The sequence below is a fragment of the Ictidomys tridecemlineatus genome, chromosome 2 (genome assembly GCF_052094955.1).
Source record: "Ictidomys tridecemlineatus isolate mIctTri1 chromosome 2, mIctTri1.hap1, whole genome shotgun sequence".
NCBI lineage: Eukaryota > Metazoa > Chordata > Mammalia > Rodentia > Sciuridae > Ictidomys > Ictidomys tridecemlineatus.
The window spans coordinates 1,196,844-1,217,799 of record NC_135478.1 but is presented as its reverse complement, the minus strand read 5'-3'; the positions used below and the strand labels follow the sequence as shown (position 1 = coordinate 1,217,799).

The window sequence follows — 20,956 nt, the reverse complement described above, 5'->3', positions numbered from 1 at the left end:
AGCCCAGAGGCTGATTCATGGGCCCTCCCTATGTCATCTGTCATCAACACACTTCAGACAAGATCTCTGAGGGCAGAGATCAGGTTCTGTTCCCTGGCCCACCAGCCAGGTGACCCTGTGGCCTAGACATGCTGTGGTTCTTAGAGACCCATGGACAGGACCTGTCCAGGAAGACAGGCCCACCCCAGGAGGACACAAGCCCTTATAACTGGCCATATCTGAGGCAGCACCTAATGCCACCACCTCTGGCTCCTCCCTGGGGACCTGAGTGCCCCAGGCTGGCATTCCATCTGGGTTCCAGCACCGGGGGCCACCGTGCTTCTCTCCTTCACTGGCAGCTGCAGGTCGTGGTGTCTTCCCATGACACTGGGCTGGCAGGACCCACACCGTGGTCTCGGCTCTGCCTGGACATAGGATGGAGAGGTTGGATGCTCCCTGGGGTTCTGTCCCCTCCTCCACTCGCAATGGCCTCTGGTTGGACATGAGCCTCTGGGGCAGTGCCACCTCCTTCCTCCTTCAGGGCACTGTGAACCTGGTTGCAGGAATGCGTGCTCCCCAGGAAGGGCTGGTCTGTCTGTTCACCTGGGTCCAGGTGCTGGCCAGGGGTTGGGGTGCAGGACTGACCTGTTGACTGTGTTGGTTCAGCCAGGTGGGCCCCCACCCTGCATCATGTGGCCCAGGGGCCAGCCTGAGTTTCTGGTCTACCTCCTTCCCATTTTGAAACTCCTGCCACAGATCATGGTGGTCTTCCATTGGCTCCAAGAGAGAAACCCTCCAGAACTCTTCAGAACTCCAGAACACAGGAGCACATGTGGCTTGGGAAAAACACTTTGACACACATCTGCAAGCTCTATACTGCCTGTCCCCAGAACCTGGTTCAGAGCAGGCACAGACAGGGTCCGTGCATACAAAAGGAAAGGGGTTCTGAGGCAAGGCCCTGGCCAGGGTCACTCAGGGTGTGCCCATCCCAAAGCTGTGAAGTGCACCACTCTAGGTGGTGCCCTTAAAAACTTCCAGCTGGGCTGGGGATGTGGCTCAAGCGGTAGTGCGCTCACCTGGCACGCGTGCGGCCCGGGTACGATCCTCAGCACCACATACCAACAAAGATGTTGTGTCCGCCAAAAAACTGAAAAATAAATATTAAAAAAATTCTCTAAAAACAAAAAACAAAAACTTCCAGCTGCCTGAGGACTGAGGCAGGAGTATCGGGACATAGACCAGCCAGGGGAACACAGCAAGACCCCATTCCCCCAACCCCCGGAAAAGAAAAGTCCCCAAACCCCTGTCCACCTGACCCTGTTATAGCTGGATAGTTCTTAGGAGGGTGGGGGGCCAGGAGGAGCGACAGGCCTGCTGCCAGTGGTGGTTCAGAGGCCCCACCCGCATGTCCCAGCCTTGCTGAGAAGACCCCCTGCAACTGGCTGCAGCCTGGATGGTGTCTTCCTGAGCCATTTTCCAGAGGTCTGGGCTCTGGATTTGGCTTGAGTTGCTGGGAACATGTGCCAGCAAGAGCTGGACCCTCCTGCTGCTGTGGAACTCCTAGCCTGATGGGTGGCTGGTGCTTCCTGAGCAGTGTTCTACTGCATCACCTTCTGTCCTCCATGTGCGAGCATGTGCCCCAAATGGAGGAGGGTGGCCACTTGTACCCTCTCACCAGGCCTGGTGTTTCAGCTGCTTGCCATCCTGCACGTGGGCCACTACCAGACCGTGGTAAGTACTGAGTTCATGTTGGAGTAGAGATAAATGTAGATGGTTATGGGGATAAGTTATCTGTTATGTAACAAAATGTGCGTAATTTAAATAAACCCTTCAGCACCCAGGCTGTTCATCCCACTGTGCCTCAGCTGCACGGGTGGTGGGGACTCCTGTTCACTGGCAGGCACAGCAGAAGGGGACGGGTCCTGCCTGCAAGTGCTAGTGGTGGCAGGGCTGGGCACTCACTGCCTGGGGTACTTCTTTTTTTTTTCTTTTCTTTTTCTTTTTAAAGAGAGAGTGAGAGAGAGGGGGACAGAGAGAGAGAGAATTTTAACATTTATTTATTTTTTCTTAGTTCTCGGCGGACACAACATCTTTGTTTGTATGTGGCGCTGAGGATCGAACCCGGGCTGCACGCATGCTAGGCGAGCGCGCTACCGCCTGAGCCACATCCCCAGCCCCATGCCGGGGTACTTCTGAGGAGCAGATCTGCCATCTCCTCACATGTCGCTCACACCCACTCACTGCTCCCGGGCTGCTGACAGGTTGGGAAGAGTCTCCACACACAGAGATCGGTGCAAAGAGAAAGCGGACTACAGGCGGGGCTCTCCCTAGACCCGGAGTCTGTCCCCTGGGACAGGCAGTTCTGCTGAGTGTCCCAGTAGGCACAGCATCCCCTTCATCTAGTAGCTGACACTTGTTCTTTGTTTCATTACACACAGTGCAACTGTACCAAGCCTGAACAGGTTTCCTTGTGAGTATGTTTAGGCACTTCAGTAGGAAGGTCTAAGGGCATGGCATGTGTCACACCTTGGTAAGCTGTGCCCAGAGCCAGGAGCATACTTGTAAAGCTCTGTGAAGGAGCTGGACCTGGTGGCCACATCTGTGATCCCTTGTTCGGAGGTGCAGGATTGCAAGCCCAAAGCCAGCCTGGGAACTTAGCGAGACCCTTTCTCAAAATTAAAGATAAAAGGGGCTAAGGGTGGAGCTGGGGTTGTGGCCCAGTAGTGGAGTGCTTGCCTGGCATGTGTGAGGCACTGGGTTCAATTCTTGGCACTGCATATAAATAAATGAACAAAAGATTCATCAACATCTAAAAGATTATATTATATATATAAAAGGGGAGGGCTCAGTGTGTGGCTTAGTGACACAGTGCCCCTGGGTTCAGTCCTCAGTACCACAAAACAAACATGCAACTGGTGGCACATGCCTGTAATACCAATGATTCAGGAGGCTGAAGCAAGAGGATTATAGTTTGAGGCCAGCCTCAGTAACTTAGCGAGGCCCTACGCAAGTTAGACCCTGTCTCAAAATTTAAAATGTAGCTCAGTAGCAACACGCCTGTGTTCAGTCTCCAGTACCAAGGAGGAAAAACATTTTTTTTGGCATGATGGCACACTTCTGTCATGCCAGCAACTCAGAAGGATGAGGCAGGAAGCTCCAGAGTTCCTGGCTTGGGTCAACTACCCAGTGAGATCTTCTGCAGCTGGCAAGCCATGTGTCACAAAAGAAAAGGGGCTGGGGATGTGGCTCAGCTGGTGAGCACCCCAGGTTCAAACCCCAGGAGGCGCTGGAAGGGTGAGCTGTGGAGGGGACGCAGCTGGCGCCCACCCCATACTTGCGTGTTCTCATTTTGATTTGCTTAGTGTAACCTTCGGGTTAGAGGTTGGGGAGGTGGCGTGGAGGCCTGTCGCCCCAGCCTGCCTCCTGGTGGACATTAGCCTAGGCCCATTCCTGGATGTTCCCTCCACACCCTGTCCCATTTGTCCTCAGCCCCATCTAGGATCCCGCGCCACCCAGCTTCATGGGTCCTCAGCCTTAAACTCTGTCATGGTTTTTGAGGCCCTGGAAACTTCCCTTGACCGGCTTGAGGACTGACTGACCAGGTGCTGTGACAAAAGTTCCCTGACTGGATTTGTCTTTCTCGTAATTAGACTGAGATTAAGGGTTTGGGGAAGGACACCCAAAGGCGAGGCCTCTCTCACATCCTATTAGGGACACCGCATGCCTGTGCCACATTACCTGTGATGTGACCTTGACACCACATCGGGTCCACAGGTTCTCCATGGGCAGTTACATCCTCCCCTCCCCGCTATGCTCTTGGGAGACCAGTCTTGGCATAGCACCATCCTCATATGTGACCCTGGGTATCTGCTGTGGGTGTACCCCAGTTCACATCTATTCTCACCTGTACCCCTGGACCCTTGTGATCTTCCCAGGTGTGGCCCTGGCATGGAGTCCTCTCCTCATCCCAGTGACATCTGGCTGCTGCCTGCTGAGACCTGTCCCTGAGCCCCTCGGGGCAACCCCACTTATAGGCAGGAGCTGAGGTCTGCGAGGCAGGGCTGACACAGTGCCGAGAACTGCACCTGGCCTCAGCCTGGCGTGTCCCCAGAACCCGCAGCTGCTCCACATCTTGGTGCTCCAGCTTTGACCTCTCTACCTGTACAACAGGAGAGGGTAACAGCACCGGCAGTGTGATAGTGGGGTGTAGGGGCCATCCCTGGACAAAAGCAGGCCCCTACCATTGTACAAATCGTGGCCATCTGGGTGTCATTGGGGTGGAGTGTGGTCCGTCGGGGCTGCTGACTGCAGCGTGGCTGGCATGGCCACAGGCTTCGATCCTGGTGATGGATGGAAGCAGGGAATATCTAAGGTGGGATACCCAGACAGGGACCCGCCTTGCCTACTGCATAGGCCTGGAGTGTCCTCAGGTTTCAGGAGCACAGTCTTGTGATGTTCAAGCTCCAGGTGGGGCCGCCTCTGGACCAGTAACCGTCAGTGGAAGGAATGCAGGGTCCCGGCTGCTTCCTCCTATTTTCTGCACAGGTGCTTGGCCTGGGCTCTGGGGGAGAGACCACCAGGCACACCATCCCAATTACAGTAGACGGGAGGGGCTGAGGCCTGCCCAGGGGGTCCACTCTGCTCGGCCTACAACTACACTGGATGCCCAGGGATGAGAAGGAGGTACCCCAGGGAGGGAGACGGTACCCTCCCACGTCACTCTTTCTTCTCCTTACCTTCCTCTGTCCAGCCACAGCACCACTGGGGACCCCAGAAGGTTCAGCTGTAACCTTCTGAGGGATACTAGTTGGCATCACCAAATGCAGGAAGCCAGGAGCCAGGAGCTAAGGAGAAGTGGCCAGCCAGATAACAGAAGGGCTTAGCCAAGCCTGGTGGCTAGCTGGGGGGTGATGGAACAGGATGGACACAGACCCAAGATGGGGCCAGGGTCGCAGTCCACCCCTTGCTTAGGGCAGCAACTCTGAGACCCGACAGCAGTGGATCTGGCTCTAGGAGGCCATTATTACCTCCTGGAGGGCCCCCGCAGCCACGGCACGGCCTCCACCGCCCTGCGGGAGTTAGGAAGGGGCGGGAGTCTGCTGGCTGACTTCCGCGCGCCCGCCCGCGCCCGCGGCCTGCACGTTCGGGGGACCATGCTCATCCGTGTCCCCAGTGTCCTCACTGCTACGTAACTGGCCTGCACGTCCTCCAGGGGCCTCCATTAGCTGACCTGTTTTCCCGACCCAGTCACTGGGTTCTTAGCCCAGGGCCAGGAAGCGACGCCTGGGACCCTTGTGACCCAACAGGGCGAGGATCCTTGTTGTGGCAACTCGACCCTGGCCTGCCCTTCTCGGCTTCGCCTGCCTTCTCTTTACTTCTCTCTACTGTGGTCCTCCCCAGCCCCAGGGGGCCGCGCACGAGTAACTCCCGAACCCAGGGCAAAACAGGAACCAACGCACGCAGGGTCGGCCCGGCTCCCCACCTCGCGGACTCTGCCACGCGACACCTGGTGCCCAGGCAGGGGAAAGCCTGTGGGGCGCTGGGAACAGCGAATGGAGGACTTCAGAGACCTGGGAGACAGGAGACCGGGAGCGTGGTCAAAGCCCGGCTCCTGGACCGGGAAGCGGGGGAAGGGTCGCGCACGTGGCCTGGGGGCGGAGCTGGCTGCTTCCGCACCCCCACCGCGGCCACGTGCGGACCCGAGCCCTCCCCATCGCGAACGGGGGCGCGCCCAGGACGAAGGTGGAAGTGTCCGGGGAGGGGGCAGGCTCCCGCCGGCCGCGCGCCCCGGCGTGGGGTGGGCGCGCCCGCGAGGAGGCGTGGCGCGCTCCGGGAGGAGGCGTGGCACGCCCCGGGAGGAGGGGCGTTCCGACTTGGGGCGGTGCGCGCTCCGGGGAGAGGGGCGTGCCGGAGTGCGGGCGGGGTTTGCCAGCCTCGCTTCCCGGTGTGTGGAGGGGGTTCTCCGGGAAGGGCACGGGACGTGCGCCTGGACAGGGCGGGGCTCCCTGGTCTCGCGCCCTAGGACGGAGAGGGCGCCCTCGAGGCTAGAGACCCCGGCGATCTCCTGCGCAGGAGTGGGCGCACCGAGGGGGCGGGCTTCTCTGACCTGAGCCCCGCCCCCAGAGCCCGCGCGCGGCTCCTAGGGCGGTGGAGGGCGCGCCCGGCGGGGGGCGTGGCCGTGTCGCCCCGAGGGGGCGTCCTCCGGGCGGGGCGGGCCTCGGCCGCCCCCGCGGGCTCCGGTGCGTCAGGGCGCGTCAGGCGGGGCGGGGCGGGCCGAGCGCGGGCGGCGGCGGCGGCGGCGCGCGCCGAGCCTCCTCCTCCTCCTCCTCCGCCTCCTGCACTCGAGCAGCCGCTACCGGCAGGACGGGCTCAGCTCCGGCCGCCTCCGCTCAGCCCACTGCGCCTGCACCGCACGTCCTTGCCCGGCATGTCGGCGGCCGTGGCGTGCGTTGATTATTTCGCCGCCGACGTGCTCATGGCCATCTCCTCCGGCGCCGTGGTACACCGCGGGCGGTCCGGCCCCGAGGGCGCGGGCCCGGCTGCCGGCCTGGATGTGCGCGCGGCGCGCCGGGAGGCCGCCCCGCCCGGGACCCCGGGGCCGCCGCCTCCGCCCGCCGCGGGCCCGGGAGCTGGCGGTGCCGCGGCGCCCCACCTGCTGGCCGCCAGCATCCTGGCCGATCTGCGCGGCGGGCCCGGAGCCGCCCCGGGGGGTGGCTCGCCCGCCTCCTCGTCTTCAGCTGCCTCTTCCCCGTCCTCGGGCCGCGCCCCCGGCGCCGCGCCGGCCGCCGCCGCCAAGAGCCACCGCTGTCCCTTCCCGGGCTGCGCCAAAGCCTACTACAAGTCCTCGCACTTAAAGTCGCACCTGCGGACACACACAGGTGAGCGCGGACGTGATCCCCAACCGCGCGGGGGTGGCCTCCCAAGCCCCCTCCCCCGCCGGGACCCCGAAACTGCGTGGCGCGTGGGGGGCGGGGAGGGGGGCGCGCCCGGGCCGTCGCCGCGCCGCCGGGAGGGCGTGGCCTCGGTGGGTGGGGCCCGCGGGGGGCGTGGCGGCCACGCGGTCGGGCGGCGAGCTGAGGGCGGTGGCGGGGCTCCGGCAGAGCGGGGCGCCGGCGCGGCGGGGTCAGCGGGCGCGATCGCTCTCCGCCTGACCGTCCCTGGGTCTCGTTTCAAGTTCCTTTCTGTCTTGCGTCCTGATGTGGGTGGAGGGCAGGTGGTTGGAGCATCCGGTTCCGAGGTTCTCCTTGGTTCTCCCCCTCCCCCAGCCTCAGTTTCCTTATCTGTGAAGAGGGAGGAGGATCCGGGTCTCTGCCTCCTGGGTGGCCGCGCGGATTCTCCCACGAGGGCGGCTAAGTTTCTGGCTCCGGGCCCGGGTGGGGGTGCCTGGCACATTTTCTTTCCTCCGTTCTCTATTTTTTCGAGGGAGAGGGCGCGTCGGGAGTGCGGGTTGGGGCCTGAGCCTCGAGCGGAGAGGCGTGGAGAAGGGATCCCACCACTTTTCGTCAGCGTGTGGCCCATTTCCTATACCTCGTGAGGCATCCCCGGAGGTGCGCGGGGTCGAAGCGCAAAGCAGTCCAGCCCTGGGCGTCTGGGGAATCCCCATAGTATCTGCGCCCTGGTCATCTTTTCTCTGCCAGCCCTTCTCTGGGACCCCACCGGGCTGGCGGTTTGGAGTAGGCGATGGAAGGTGGGCCTTCGTGGCCCTTTGGGGTCTGGCCGTTGGCGTATTCACTCCTTCAGAAAGTAGAGGGGAAGCAAAGGTGGTGATGTGGGGCTGCATTTGGATGGAGCATCCATCCTGTCCGTCTCTTAGCAGGTGACTTATCTGCTCTGGATTGGGTAAAGGATGCCCGGCTGCCTCCTTAGGGTTATTGTGGGGATCCCTTAGGGGTACCGGCACCCAGAGGGGACTTGTTCCACAGCCTCTCAGGGAAGGAACAGAGTTGGCCAGGGCCTTGCAGCACAGGTGGTCTTGGAGATGGCTCTGCAGGCAAGCCCCAGACACATTGCAGGGTTTCCAGTACCAAATGGAGAGACTAAGCTTCCACCCTTGGGTTGTGAGGAGCTGGACTTGGAGGCTGGAGAGGAGGAGGGAGTAGGGTAGTGGGCACGGAAAGTGCCTGTTTTCTACATTCCCCCCCCCCTTCTGTTTCGTCCTCATAGCCTGGGGCCAGGACCCTCTGCCCATCTTGGAGCCTAGCAGGACAGAATATAGGGTGGACTCTACATTTAATGCCAGAGGTCTCCACCTTTTGCTGAGAGGTTCCAGGGTGCGTTGGGCATGCATTTCTGCAGGAGAGACATTTGGGGAGGAGCTGTGAAAGTGGCCAGGGAACTCTGGGGGCAGAAAGGGAGATGCCTGCAGGCCCGGCTGAGCTGGAGAGTGCCTTGGCTGCTTGCTAGTGGGTTTGCTGTTCTGACCTGTGGGGTGAGGTGGACCCTGGGGAAACCCTGCCTTCTCCACTCACGGCTGCACACCCCCTCCTGTCCTGCTCCAGAACCTCAGTGTTTCCTGATGGTGTGGCTCTGAGTACTAGTGTACTGGCTTGGTTTGTTTTTTTTCTGGGCCATCTTTCTTCCTGGGTTGGTTCAAAGGGGAGGCCAGGCCACCTCCCACTGTGGCAGCGTCTGCCCCTGAGCCCGGCTCTGGGGTGTCAGCATGGTCATCCTATGTGGAATGAGAAAGAAGCGGGGCCTGGAGGCGAGTGGGGATGCCGGCATGCAGGTGGACATTTTACTACAGCTCTGTGTCTCCTCTGCATGGTGGGGAGGGCAGGGTGCCCTCCTTGGGTGGATCCCGAGTCCCTGCCCCCAACCACAAAGCCCCCTTTATAATGAACGTTTGGTGGCTAGGAGGACAGTCCTGGGCCCGGGCATCTCTGATTTACTTTCTAGTGGGTTGGACATTTGCATGCTGGATGACTCCTCATTCACGGTCTCTTCCGCTCCCAGAACCACAGTGGGGTTATCGTCCAAGGGCCACTTTTAATGGAAAGGGCTTTGGTTTCTGTAGTCCTCAAGGGAGGTCAAGGCAACTGTTAGGTCCGCTGGGGAAGCCAGGAAGGCCTACTGGGTCCTCAGGCCAGCTGGGTTCACCCTGAATGCCGTTGTTAGTCACCTGCTGTCTGTAGGGCTGTGGTCTGGGAGAATCCTGTCATTACCCAACTCTGCCTGGGGACTTTCTCCTGCACTAAGGGGACAGCAGTCTGGCCTAGCTCTCAGGGCAGAAAGAAGGGCAGTGTGAAGTTTTGTGTCCCCAGCAGCTTTGCCACATTTGACCCTGGGCTGAGGGGGGCCAGGAGGAGCAGCAGGATCTTGTTCTCAGAAGAGTACCCCACCTGGTCTGTGGGTAGAGCCTGGACCACAAGCCCCTGTGCCCACAGCTCTTAGCCCTGTGGAGTGCCCCTGTGTGGGGCGGGGAAGGACTTTGGAAACTGTGGGAGATGTTGATGCCGTTGCTGTGGATACCTAGAGTGAGCCAGGGATGGGGTGGGGGCAGGGTGGAAGGAGAGGCGTGCTGTGGACTCCTTGCTCTTGGAACATCCTCCATGCCCAGAAGCCCCCTGGCCCTGGCCCCCAGTGCCCAGTCCAGTCAGCAGTGTGCCTCTGGGGGTGTCTGGCCCCTTTCCAGCCGAGGAGCTCAGACCTGGAAGAGGTCCCCTCTGGGCACTGCAGCCTGCTGAGCAGTGTCCCTGGCTTCCGCCCATTCCACGCCAGGAGCATCCCAGTTGTGGCAACTACTAGTGTCCCTGGAGGGGTTTGCAGGGTCACCCCCTGTTGCACTCTTCTCTAAGGTCCCAATTTACCTAAGTCTGAAAGGTATCACTGAGTGTCTGCTGTGTGCCAAGGCTGTGCAAGGCCCTGGGGGACAAAACTGGTCCCTGTCCTAACCCTTGAGCTCTATTCCCAACCCTTTTCATTCTTTATTTTTATTTTAAGATAGAGTCTTGCTAATTTGCCCGGTCTGGCCTCGAACTTGTGATCCTCCAGCTTCAGCCTCTGAATTGGTAGGATGACAGGTGTGTGCTGCCAGGCCAGCTTGTCCCAGGACTTGTGAAACCTCGAGGAGGGAGGGAGAGCTTTGCTGCTGTGGAGAACAAGGCTTCCCAGAGGAGCGGGTTTCAGACCTGTGCCTGGCCTGGGTGGGTGGGGCAGGAGGCTGGGTTTCCCCCGTGGGAGGAGTGGGCTGGGCCTGGGCATGGATTCTGAGGTGGGGAGGTGCAGGGCAGGCAAGGTGAAGGGCTGTCTGATCCCAAGGACGGGGCTGGGGAGGCAGGCTGGCTTGGCAGAGGAAAATCCGTTTATGGAGAAGGGATTAGGGTGGAAAGGGCTGAGGGTGGAGCAGGTCTGGGAGGGAGGGTGGGAGGTGGGCCAACCTGCCAGTTGGGGTCAGGGAGGATGGGGTGCAGGGGGAGGCTAGGGTGACCTCAGTTTTCTGATAGGGAAGCCCGAGGTGTCAGCAGGGTGTGACACTGCCCCAGGAGGAGGCACTGGGGATGGGGGCCTAGAAGGAAAGCAGCCCGTGTCGCAGGCAGAGCTGTGAGTGCCTACAGGGGCAGACTGGCAGTTCTGGGAGGGGGTGTGCCAGGCCCAGGGGCACTGAGGTGCACCTCCATTGGGTGCCCAGAGACTGCCTCACCCACTCTGCAGGCTCCCCAGCTGGTGGGAGGAACAGGGCCCCCCAACTTTGTGGGGGATGATAACTATCCCCCACCCAGACTGCCTGATAAAAGTGGCCCAGATGGGCTGGGAGTTGGTAAGTGATACCAGCCAAGGCTGGCCTCCTCGGTTTGGGGGCTGGACGCCTGGGTAGGGAGCCTCGCAGGGGTGTGTCCCCCTCGCCTTCAGGCCCCAAGAGGAAGGTACCAGTCTGAGTGTGAAGTGGCCACACAGGCTGGGTGGTCCAGGAGGGACAAGGGGCCTTGGGTTGTTGGTGGACCTTGTGTCTTTAAGTAAATGGAGGGGTGTGCGTAGTAACGGAGAGGATGAGCACATTGGTGCCTTGCTCTCCTGGAGTCCTGAGCTTGGTCCTCTAGGACTGCACAGGCCCCATGCCGGGTCCTGCTGAGGACTCAGTAGGGCACACAGCACCCTGCCCTTGGCTCACAGTGGGGTGTCTAGATGTCACCATGAGATACAAGAAGGCTCGGGACAGAAAAGCTGACAAAGGGCACAGGAGGTGGGGGCCACCAGCAGTCAGGGGACCCTCTGCGCACAGCCCAGGTGGAGACCTCGATGCTCACTCTCGAGTTAGGGCTGAGCAGCTGGGGGAGCTGGCTGCTGCAGCTGCTGCAGGGCTGGGCAGAGCCACGTGGGCTCTGGGGATTCTGAAGGTGGTGGGTTTGCTGGCAGGTGGCATGTGGGGGAGGGAGGGAGTGAGGACCCCGGGGATGTGTCTGCCGATGTTTTGGGCAGGAACAGCACAGTGATTCCAAAGAGGAAGCTTGTGACATGGTTGGAAGCTTTGGCTCGGGAGGTGGAGGGCTGCAGCAGTGGAATGGGTAGGGGGATCAGGGACCAGATGGTGTTCCAGACCTGGGGCAGGTGGTGCCACCCCACAGGCTGGCCTTGGTTTTCCAGCCTTTCTGCCATGGCTCCCAGAATCTCCGTTGGATTCAGTAGGACCTCTTCAGGGCCACCTCCTTTAGGAAGCCTCTGCCCCTCCCTGGGTGTGTGTAAAGGGTCCTCCTCCACCCACTACTATCTGTGGAGTGCCCTTGTCCCTCCCCTGTGTCCCTCCCCCATGGTGGGCACAGCCGGCCATGCCCCCTTTCTACTCGGCAGTCTCAGGTGAGGTTTCCCTGGCTGATTTCCTCGTCCTGAGCCCCAGCCAGACTGACACCCCCAGGCCCTCCCGCAGGCAGCTCAGGGGCTGGCGCAGGTTTTCCGGATGCCCTGGCCTCCGCGCCTCCGTTTGTCTAAAGGCTCTCCCAGCTGAGCTGTTTTGGCAGGGTGGCAGGTTGGCCTCCCGTTTTCCTGACCTGCATGGCACCCAGGCAGCCCTGCTGTCCTGAGCTCACCCTTCCTGCCAGAGTCAGAGGGTCAAGTCCACCTTGGCTCCGCCCACAGTGCCTTTCCTGCGTGGTCCCCACCCACCACTTCCTCCTGTGGCCACCTTCCAATCAGGTAGCCCGCAGTAGCCAGGTGGCTGTACTTGGAGTTCTGGTGGACTCAGCTCTGGGCCATCCCCATCTGCCCCCGAAAATTAACCCCCGAGAAAGGATGGTAAGATTGGGCCAGGCATTGCGGCCGTGTGCCCGACGCTGCGCACCCCCATACCTCCGCCCACGTGCGCACGTGTGTCCTCGCCCGTAACCCCCAACTGCCCCGCGGTTGGCCCTCGCTCAGGAGGGGACCCTAGCCCGGCCCCGCTCCCTGGCAGGACCACGTGAGCGGGGCCGGCTGGGGCTGCTGATGTCCCAGCCGCCACCGAGCAGCTACGTGCGGCAGCTGTGTTCCCAGCGGCAGCGGGCGGGCGCTGGCACCACTCGCCTGTCTCACAACCTGCTGGTTGCAAAGTGGAACTGGGGGTGGAGAGGGGCCACTGGGAGGCGGGACCAGCCTGGCGGCCCTGAATGGGGAAGTGAGCCTCTCTCCCCTCTCCCCTAGGGCCTTCCCTAGGGGAGGCAAGATGGCGACGGGTCGGCTCACCTCCGGGAAGGAGTGTGGCCCCTTCATCTCTTGGTCTTTGCCAAAGCCATCACCCACAGCCCATAACCAGACTCCCCTCCCCGGGACTGTGACCCTTAGGAGCTGTCAGTCTGCCCCGTGGGGACTTGGGGGTGGAGCTTCTTTCCAGGCTGTTGAGGGCTTCTGGGTCCTATTGAGAGGGAGACGTGGGTTATGGGGGGCAGCCCCCCAGGGAGTTGGGGATCTGGTGGTCTTGGGGAACAATTGCTCCCTGCCTCCAGCTCCGATCCCACAGCTGCTTGGGGTCACAGCCTTCTGGACCTTTGGCTCCTCCCGAGGTACCTGTTAAGAAGCTTCCCTGAAGGGTGTCTGCTGGCTTTGACCCGTGGTCTGTGTGCAGGGGTGTGGGTGTGTAGCAGGAAGGAGGGTGGCTAGAGAAGGGGGTTTTCTTTGGATGCCTTCCTGGTGGGGTGATGGCAGGTGCTTCTTGGCAGCCCAGCCCCTACCATTTCTCCACCTCTTCCTCAGTCCTCTCCCTAGAGCAGCCCTTGAGCTGCTTAGACCAGAGATGTCACCAGTCATCCTGGTGTCCCTCCTGCTGGTTCCCAGTCACCTCCGTATCCCCCCATACCTGGCTCTGTCTGGGGGCTTTTCCCTGTCCCTGGCTGAAGGACCCCTTTCTGTCGAGTTCTGCACCTCTTTCCCAGCGTCTCCCAGCCGGTGGGCATGTTCCCTCATCCTGGATCCATGCAGTCCCCGCTCCAGGACTGCCACCCTGGCCGTGAGGTCCTTTCCCTAAGGCTAGACCTCAGTGTCACTAGGGTACCTGGTGCTTCATCTCCCTTTTTCCCACTTGGGGCTCGATCCAGTGTCACAAGGGGCCTCACACATTTGAAGATTCCCACGCAAACATGCCCAGCTCTTTCCCTGTGCACCCCACCCTTCAAAACCCCTGAGCAGCCAGGCACCCAGGAGGCTACTGCTGGGGAATTGGGGAATTGCAAATTCGAGACCAGCTTGGGCAACTTGGCCAGAGCCTGTCCTTAGCAGTGGGGGTTGGGTGCTGGAGGTCGAGCTCAGTGGTGCAGGAGAGCACACAGGAACCCCAGCCTTCTGGGTGCCCTGCGCGTGACCAAACGGGCATTCTTGGGGTGTGTCTGGCTCCGAGTGCCAGAGCTGGTCCAAGGCCCTTGGGGTCTGGGTGGACGCTGAATCTCAGTGGCACTGGCTTGTCCCTCCCCCAGTCCTTGGAGGTCCCTGTGTGCTGGGTTGCCGTGTGCTGTGTGCTGAAGGCCGGGTTACATGGGGTGTCGGTGGGCCCAGTTCTGGACAAAGTGGAGGGACGGCCAGGCCTGGTCCCAGGTTCCAGGAAGGATGGGCGAGGCTGGCCAAGTGGTGGGAGGGATTTGCAGAGGAAGTGCCTGCCCCTGCCCAGCACCATCTGTCTTTCAGGGGACAGGGGGGGGGCAGGCCAGCTGCAGCCCTGCCCCTTCCCAGAGGCCCCGCCCTTGAGCCCTGGGCCCTTATCTACATGGTGACCATTCTGGCTGGTCATTCTCTGAGAGCTCCATCCTGGCTGCTACCCTGCGTCAGGGGCTCAGGAGACAGAGGCTGAGACGAGCCTCTGTGACTGGCAGAGCCTGATTGTCGGAGGCTACAGGTGGCTCTGGGAGTGCGTGGGTGGGGCCCTTCACAAGTTCTTGGTCCAGAGAGGGGACACAGTGGTCAGTGCAGGGGCTTCTGGGTGGGAACTTGCCCAAACTGCACCCTTCTTTGCAACCGGATGGTCATTTGAAAGAGGAGGGGCTTGGTTGGGATCTCTGACCCCGGGGAGGCTCTGGGGTAGGGTGGACTGGGGTTGGGGTAGAATCCTCCAGGGAGGGAGTGGAGTGGTTGCATTTGGAGCCACTCCCCAAACCACCTTGCTGGTTCCAAGTCGGAAGAAAGCCTAAAGCTAGGTGACCTTTGATCCTTCCTAAGGATGTTGTCCCATCTTGGGAGGGGGAGGAACAGCAGACCTGGGGACACTGTATCCTCAGGTTTCTCCAGGTTCCGGTACCATTCTTTATCGGAGTTTCTAGGACCTAGAGAAGGAAGGGATTCGTGGCGGGTTCCTGATGGACCCCGGGGTGGGTGGGGTGACTTTAGTGCTGTCTTTTTTTTTTTTTTCAAGAGAGAGGGAGAGAGAGAGAGAGAATTTTTAATATTTATTTTTTAGTTCTCGGTGGACACAACATCTTTGTTGTATGTGGTGCTGAGGATCGAACCCGGGCCGCACGCATGCCAGTCGATCGTGCTACCGCTTGAGCCACATCCCCAGCCCCTAGTGCTGTCTTATTTTCTTCCTTTTGGTGGTGCTGGGGGCGGAGCCCAGGCCCTGGCATGTGCCGGGCTCTGCCACTGAGCTGTGCCCCATTTGCTCATTGCACGTTGGCATCTGAACACAGCCTCTTGGAGCAGGGGCTGAGAAATGCCGGGCTGGTTGCACCTTTGAGTTTGTGGAAGCTTCCTGCCTCCCCCTGACTGCTCTCTGCCCTCTGTCCAGGTGAACGCCCCTTTGCCTGCGACTGGCCCGGCTGTGACAAGAAGTTTGCCCGCTCCGATGAGCTGGCCCGCCACCACCGGACACACACAGGTGAGAAGCGCTTCCCCTGCCCCCTGTGTACCAAGCGCTTCACCCGGAGTGACCACCTGACCAAGCACGCCCGCCGCCACCCTGGCTTCCGCCCGGAGCTTCTCCGTCGCCCAGGCACCCGCAGCACCTCGCCCAGCAACTCGCTGCCCTGCAGCCTGGCCAGCAGCCCCGCGCCCAGCCCGGCGCCCAGCCCAGCCCCTGCAGGCCTGTAGAGCCCTTGCTCACACGCCCTGGGCGTGGGCCCCCTGCTCGGCCTGGCTTGGACACCAGCAACAGGAGGACATGTCTGCCCTCTGGGGCCCACGTGGGAAACAACCCAGAGCCCCAGGCCCCCTCCAGCAGACCCTGAAGATGCCCCCTGCTCACCTCAAGAAAGCAAGGAGGGGCCTGAGACTGGACCTGGGTCAGCCTTGGAGTCGGCCCTGGACGGTGTCTGTATATAGCCATGATTGTCAGCTGTCTTCCCGTCTGTTCTGTAGGGGCCCCGGGTGGGCAGCCCGCAGGCCCTCCCCCACCCCCGACACCCTCTGTCTTGCCCAGTGGTGGTGGTTGAGAGGCTGGGCGGGCCCAGGGGAGCTTCCCCTGCCCAGGGCTTGTACCAGGGGCCGAGGGGATGGCCACTCTCTCTAGGTTGGGATGAAGTGTGCACAGAGCCATAGACAGACCAGGGGTTCCCTTGAACTCCTGCCTGTCCCTATCCCCACCCTACCGAAAGCCATTGGAGACGTTCAGGGAAATGGGGGTGCAGCCTGGCCACCCCCAACTCGGTTACTCAATCTCAGGTGTCCATAGGTTCTGCCCACTGAGGGGCAGCCTAGCACCTAGGCCCCAGGGAGGGGGAGGTGTTGGGGTTTCCACAGGGACCCAGGCCCTGCCGGGGGTAGGGAAGGAACCGGCATTCCCTGGGGAGGGGGCAGCGTGGGGGGTGTGTGCTGGTTATTTATGCCCGCTGTCTGCTGGCTGGCCCCCTCCCCGGGTGTGTGTGAGAGAGTCTGGGGAGGCTGGTGCTGTGGGCCGACCTCTTTCTTCCACTGGGGTAGGGGCCCTGGCTTTGGCCTTTGTGGCATTGTGTGACAGACAATCTTGTACAGGACCCTGCTGGCCACTGGGCAGATGCCAGCGGTCCCTGCCCTGCAGGTGGGCTATTGCCCAGGCCGGTAGTGGAGCTCTCGTGCTCTGTCCGACCCTGGGCTTTCTGCCCTCAAGTCCCTCTTGCTCTTGGGTGCCTGAAGGAGTGGCCCCTGGGCTCGGACACCAGAGGCAGGAGGCCCCGCTCTTCAGCCTGCGGGGATAGCTCGTTTTTTTTGGACCGGATAGAATATTTTTTCAGGCCCCAATCCCTTTCTTGTTTGGCCCCGTGGGTGGTCCGATGTCCTCAGGGGTTGTGAGTGGGGTGGGTAGGATAACCTGCCAGGCAGAGCCTCTCCAGGGTCTCCCCACTGCGGTTTGGATTTCCTTTTGGAAGAAGGACCCAGGACCTCCATGCTGGAGTGGAGAGGGATCCAGGGTCCTGCCCCAGACCTAGAGAGGGTCTGCGTGTCCTGAGGCGCTGCAGGACCTTCCAGTCCCCTGACTGGGGGCTTTGGAGTTTGGGTGACTCTGGCTTCTTCCTGGCTCCAACTCCAGGCCAGACGCAGCGGAAGGCAGGGGTGGTGGGAGGCAGGGTACCATGCCCTTCTGGAGCTGGGCTCGGAGGGTCTACCGGTGCAGCCTGCACCCCAGTCCTTCCCAGGGTCCTTGCAGGCTAGGTGCATCTGTTTGCACACCCTCCTCCAGTGTCAGATGCCTTAGTCCCTGGGGTGGGGTGGGGGGGCTGGGACTCCTTTTTCCTTGTGTCATATGTGTCTTGCTTGGTACCAGCTCCCCCAGGGCCTGTCCTCTGCAGGGGTGGGACTGTGCTTCCAGGACCCAGGAAGCTGGGAAGTCCTCTGAAGCCATGGCCCCTCTCTGGTATCTAGAGGCAGAGACTGCAGCCTGCTCTCCCCGCTACCCCGACCCCGGGAGCTAGCGGTCTCTGGGACCCAGTTCCAGCCATTTAGGTGTGGCCTCTGAAGGGGACGCAGAGGGGGAGCCCCAAGGGACTAGTGCTTTCCGTGGGCGGCGCCCCTCCTCCACCCTGCCTGGCCTCATCCTTGTATTTAATGAATTAAAGCCATTTTTTAAACCCTGCCCCAGAGTCTTCTGTGGTTTGTTCCCTTGGAGGGACCCCTGCTGGTGCGGGGTTTGGTGGTGGTCTTGCAATGCGGCTCCCCGCAGCCCTGAGGCCCAGGGAGGGGGCCTGCTGCAGTGCGCACTGCGCAGTCACCCACGCCTGGTGCAGCTGCGCCCCCCGCCTGCCCGCCGGGTTACCTAGCAACGAGCACGGTGACTCTACGCCCGCCGGGGGCGTCAGCAGCCTGCCCCCTTCCCCTTCCGGCTCTGGTGGGGCGGTGAGGGCCTGCGCTGCACCCCAATGCGTAGGCGAAACGCTCCTCCCCGGAAGGCCCCTCAGGAGCGCCCCACTTCCCCATCCGTGCCCCCCCTAGGTTCCTGGGGCCGCTCGTCCTGCCACTCAGGTACTGAGTGCCTGCTGTTTGCCAGCTTCCCACTGGGAAGTGGGGGTGGGTGCCAGGTGGAGGCCTAGTGCCCCCGTGGGCACCGAGCAGCAGCCGGTGGGAGCTTGAGCCCCTCCCTGGGAAAAGACTCAGAGCCCTGGCCTCCCCCGCGCACCTGCCCTCTTCTGAGTCCCGCCCAGGCAAGGCGCTGGCCCGCCACCTGGTGACCACCCTTGGTACTGCGCAGCTGGCGTCCACTTGCCTTAACTCTTATGCAGGGTCCTTCCTTGGTACCCGGGGTCCCGCCCGCTGCGCCGGCTCTTTGCCTTTATGGAGGACAGCGGCCCTGAAGGACGGCCTCCCCTGGCTGCTACTCACTCGTCCCCAGTGCTGCAGACAGCCCGGACCTCGCAGCCCTCCAGCTCCTGCTGGACCTCTCCCTAGGGGCTGGGCTCCTGGAGCCGGGGCTGCACGCCTGGCTTTGGACCCTCCACGTGGCCCAGAAACACCATCGTTCCTTCTTTTTTCTTTTCTTATAGTTGGAGATGGACAGAATGCCTTTACTTTTTACTTGCTTATTTTATGTGGTGCTAAGGATCGAACCCAGTGCCTCACACATGCTAGGCACGCACTCTGCCATGGAGCTACGGGCCTTGAGAGGCCTCTGGACCCCTAGCCCACGTGGGTGACCCCTCCTACCCCCATCTCCTGGGTACTCCATTCCCGCTCACCGGACTGCTTCCAGGCCCAACCCATGCTGGTCCACCCTCACGCCCTGACCAGCCCCAGCCTGGTCCTTCCCTCAACCCCACACAAACAGGTATCCCCCGCTTGGCCTTCGGCCGGCCCTGCCATGTCCCCCACTCTGTGTTGTCTGTGGCAACCCCATGTTCACACCCGCGGGCCTTCTGGACTGGCCTTTCGTTTTTCTTTTTGTTCTTCTGTGGTGCTGGGGATGAAACCCAGGTCCCTGCATGGGCTACATGAGTGCTCCATCAGTGAGCTGCACCCTAGCCCCCATTTTAAAAAAAAATACTTTTTAATTGTCCATGGACCTCTCTTTTATGTATTTATGTGTGGTGCTGAGTGTTGAACCCTGTGTCTCACACGCCAGGACCCGCCAGGACCCCAGCTGACCCCAGCCCCTTTGTCGATTTGTTTGTTTTGGTTGAACCACATCCCACCCTCTTTTAGAGTCAGGGTCTCACTGAGCTGCTTAGTGCCTGGCTTTTGCTAAGGCTGGCTTTGAACTTGTGATCCTCCCACCTCAGCCTTCCAAGCTGCTAGGATTAGGAGCCTGCACCACTGTGCCCAGCACCCCGCCCCTACCCCCACCCTTTATTTTGAGACAGGGTCTTGGTGAGTTGCCCAGATTGGCCTCAAACCTGCGATCCTCCCGACTCAAGTCTCCCGAGTCGCTGTAATGACAGGTGTGTGCCACTGCACCCGCCTGGACTCACCTCTTGTTACTGCCCACCTCTAGTCCACTTTGAAGTCTCCCCTGTGCTCTATCTTCAAAATATACTTGGAGCTTGATCCCTAGCACCAAAACCCCACAAAATATACTCAGAATCCATCACTTTTCCCCACTTTTTCTTTGTGGTACTGGGAATTGAACCCAGGGCCTCGTATATACCAGGCAAGTCGTCTCCCACCAAGCCACACCCCAACTCCTCTCCCCACTTTTAGGGATTCATCTGATCTGGTCCCAGCGTTCCTCACCTCGACCAGAGTTAGCACCTCGGCCCAAGTTCTGTGGTGCCTCCAGTGTGTCCTTCCCACAGTAGCCACCAGAGGGCCTGTGAGCACCCAGGTGAGGTCCTCCTGTGCCTTCAACTTTCCCTGGTAACGGCCTCCAGTGGAGTCAAAGCCCAAGTCCCCCCCATGGTGCACCAAGTCCACCCACCTGCCTCAGCCTCTCCCTGCCTCCCCTCCTCCCTTCCTAACGCTGCCTTTGCTGCAGCACAAGTGCCTCCAAAACCCCAGGCCCAGTCCTGTGTGGGCCTTGGCCTGGGTTGTGCCCTCTGCCTGGAACTCTTTGCCAGATCTTCTGGGTGCTCTTCCCTTCCCTCCATCTAGGTCTCTGTCTAAATACCACTTCCTCACTGAATTCCCTTACCCTAAACAGGAATTTTTGTAAGGAAGAGATACAAATGGCCAGTCTGCCTGCGAAAGGATGCTCAACAGCACTAAACCACAGGAAAGTACAAATAACCACCACAATGAGAAGCCACTTCCACAATGGCACTTCCTCAAGGTGAATGTAGATAACGTGTGGCCCAGGGAGGCCTTTCCTAGGTATCCATCCAAGAGAAATAAAAACACGTGCAAAGACTTGTACACAAACGTTCAAAGCAGCATTGTGTACAACAGCTGAAAAGTAGAAGCTACACGAATACCCATCCTTAGATGAATGGATACACAATGTGGCCCACTGCACCAGAATATTACTCAGCCATGAAAAGGAACCAGGCTCTGACACATGCTATAACATGAAAGAAACTTTCCCAATGTAACTATTTAAAGCGCACAATTCAAAGGCATTAAAGAGCATCACTGTTGTGCAGACACAACCATCCTCTGTCTCCAGAACTTTCTCAACTTCTTAAATTGAAACTGTCCCCATTCAGCACTAACTCCCCATGCTCTCCCTGGCATCCGCCATGTGACTTCCTGTCTCTGTGGATCCGAGGGACCCTTGTGAGTGGAGTCCTGCAGTAGGTTGTCTGGCTTATTTCATTGAGCATAATGACCTCGAGGTCCATTTGACAATCCCACCACAATGCACCCGGCTGTTCTTGCAAACTCCCATGAAGATGTGGGCTTAACCCAGGGGCCTGAGTCTCCCTGTCACGCCTGGTTCTGCTGCAAGGCCTGGTTTACAGTCGGTGGTACCCAGTGTTTCCTGAACCTCTAAAGAGAGTGTAGACCAGGGGATTCCACTGCCGACAGGGTTCAGGAGGGGGGATTAAGGCACTCACTGAGAGCCAACTGTACTCCGAGGCGGACTAGATTTTGAGTGGGCGCGGAGCGGCGCACGCGTGGCTCTCCGCACGGCACAGGGAGACCTGCCCGAGGGCCGGCAGGTTTCCCAGCCGGCGCTTTTAGACAGTGCACTAACGAAATGCAAATGACCGCAGCCAGTCCCAAGGGGATTTCTCTAGTCAGGCGCGCCGTG

General features: G+C 60.5%; 2 protein-coding genes across 2 annotated transcripts; one reads left to right on the top strand and one right to left on the bottom strand.

Annotated features, from left to right (window-relative positions):
- Positions 1-2,020: 2,020 nt before the first annotated feature.
- On the bottom strand, positions 2,021-6,408 carry LOC144370692 (uncharacterized). Its single transcript, XM_078031495.1, has 4 exons — positions 6,394-6,408; positions 5,462-6,118; positions 4,716-4,823; positions 2,021-4,319 (listed from the first exon to the last, which is right to left on the bottom strand). Exons 1-4 carry the CDS (start codon positions 6,406-6,408, stop codon positions 4,071-4,073), a joined length of 1,029 nt encoding a protein of 342 aa, XP_077887621.1. The 3' UTR covers positions 2,021-4,070.
- Positions 6,231-17,413, top strand: Klf16 (KLF transcription factor 16). The gene is made up of 2 exons (XM_078033039.1): positions 6,231-6,857; positions 15,155-17,413. The coding sequence occupies exons 1-2, from the start codon at positions 6,407-6,409 to the stop codon at positions 15,454-15,456; spliced, it is 753 nt and encodes a 250-aa protein (XP_077889165.1). The 5' UTR covers positions 6,231-6,406; the 3' UTR covers positions 15,457-17,413.
- Positions 17,414-20,956: the final 3,543 nt, after the last annotated feature.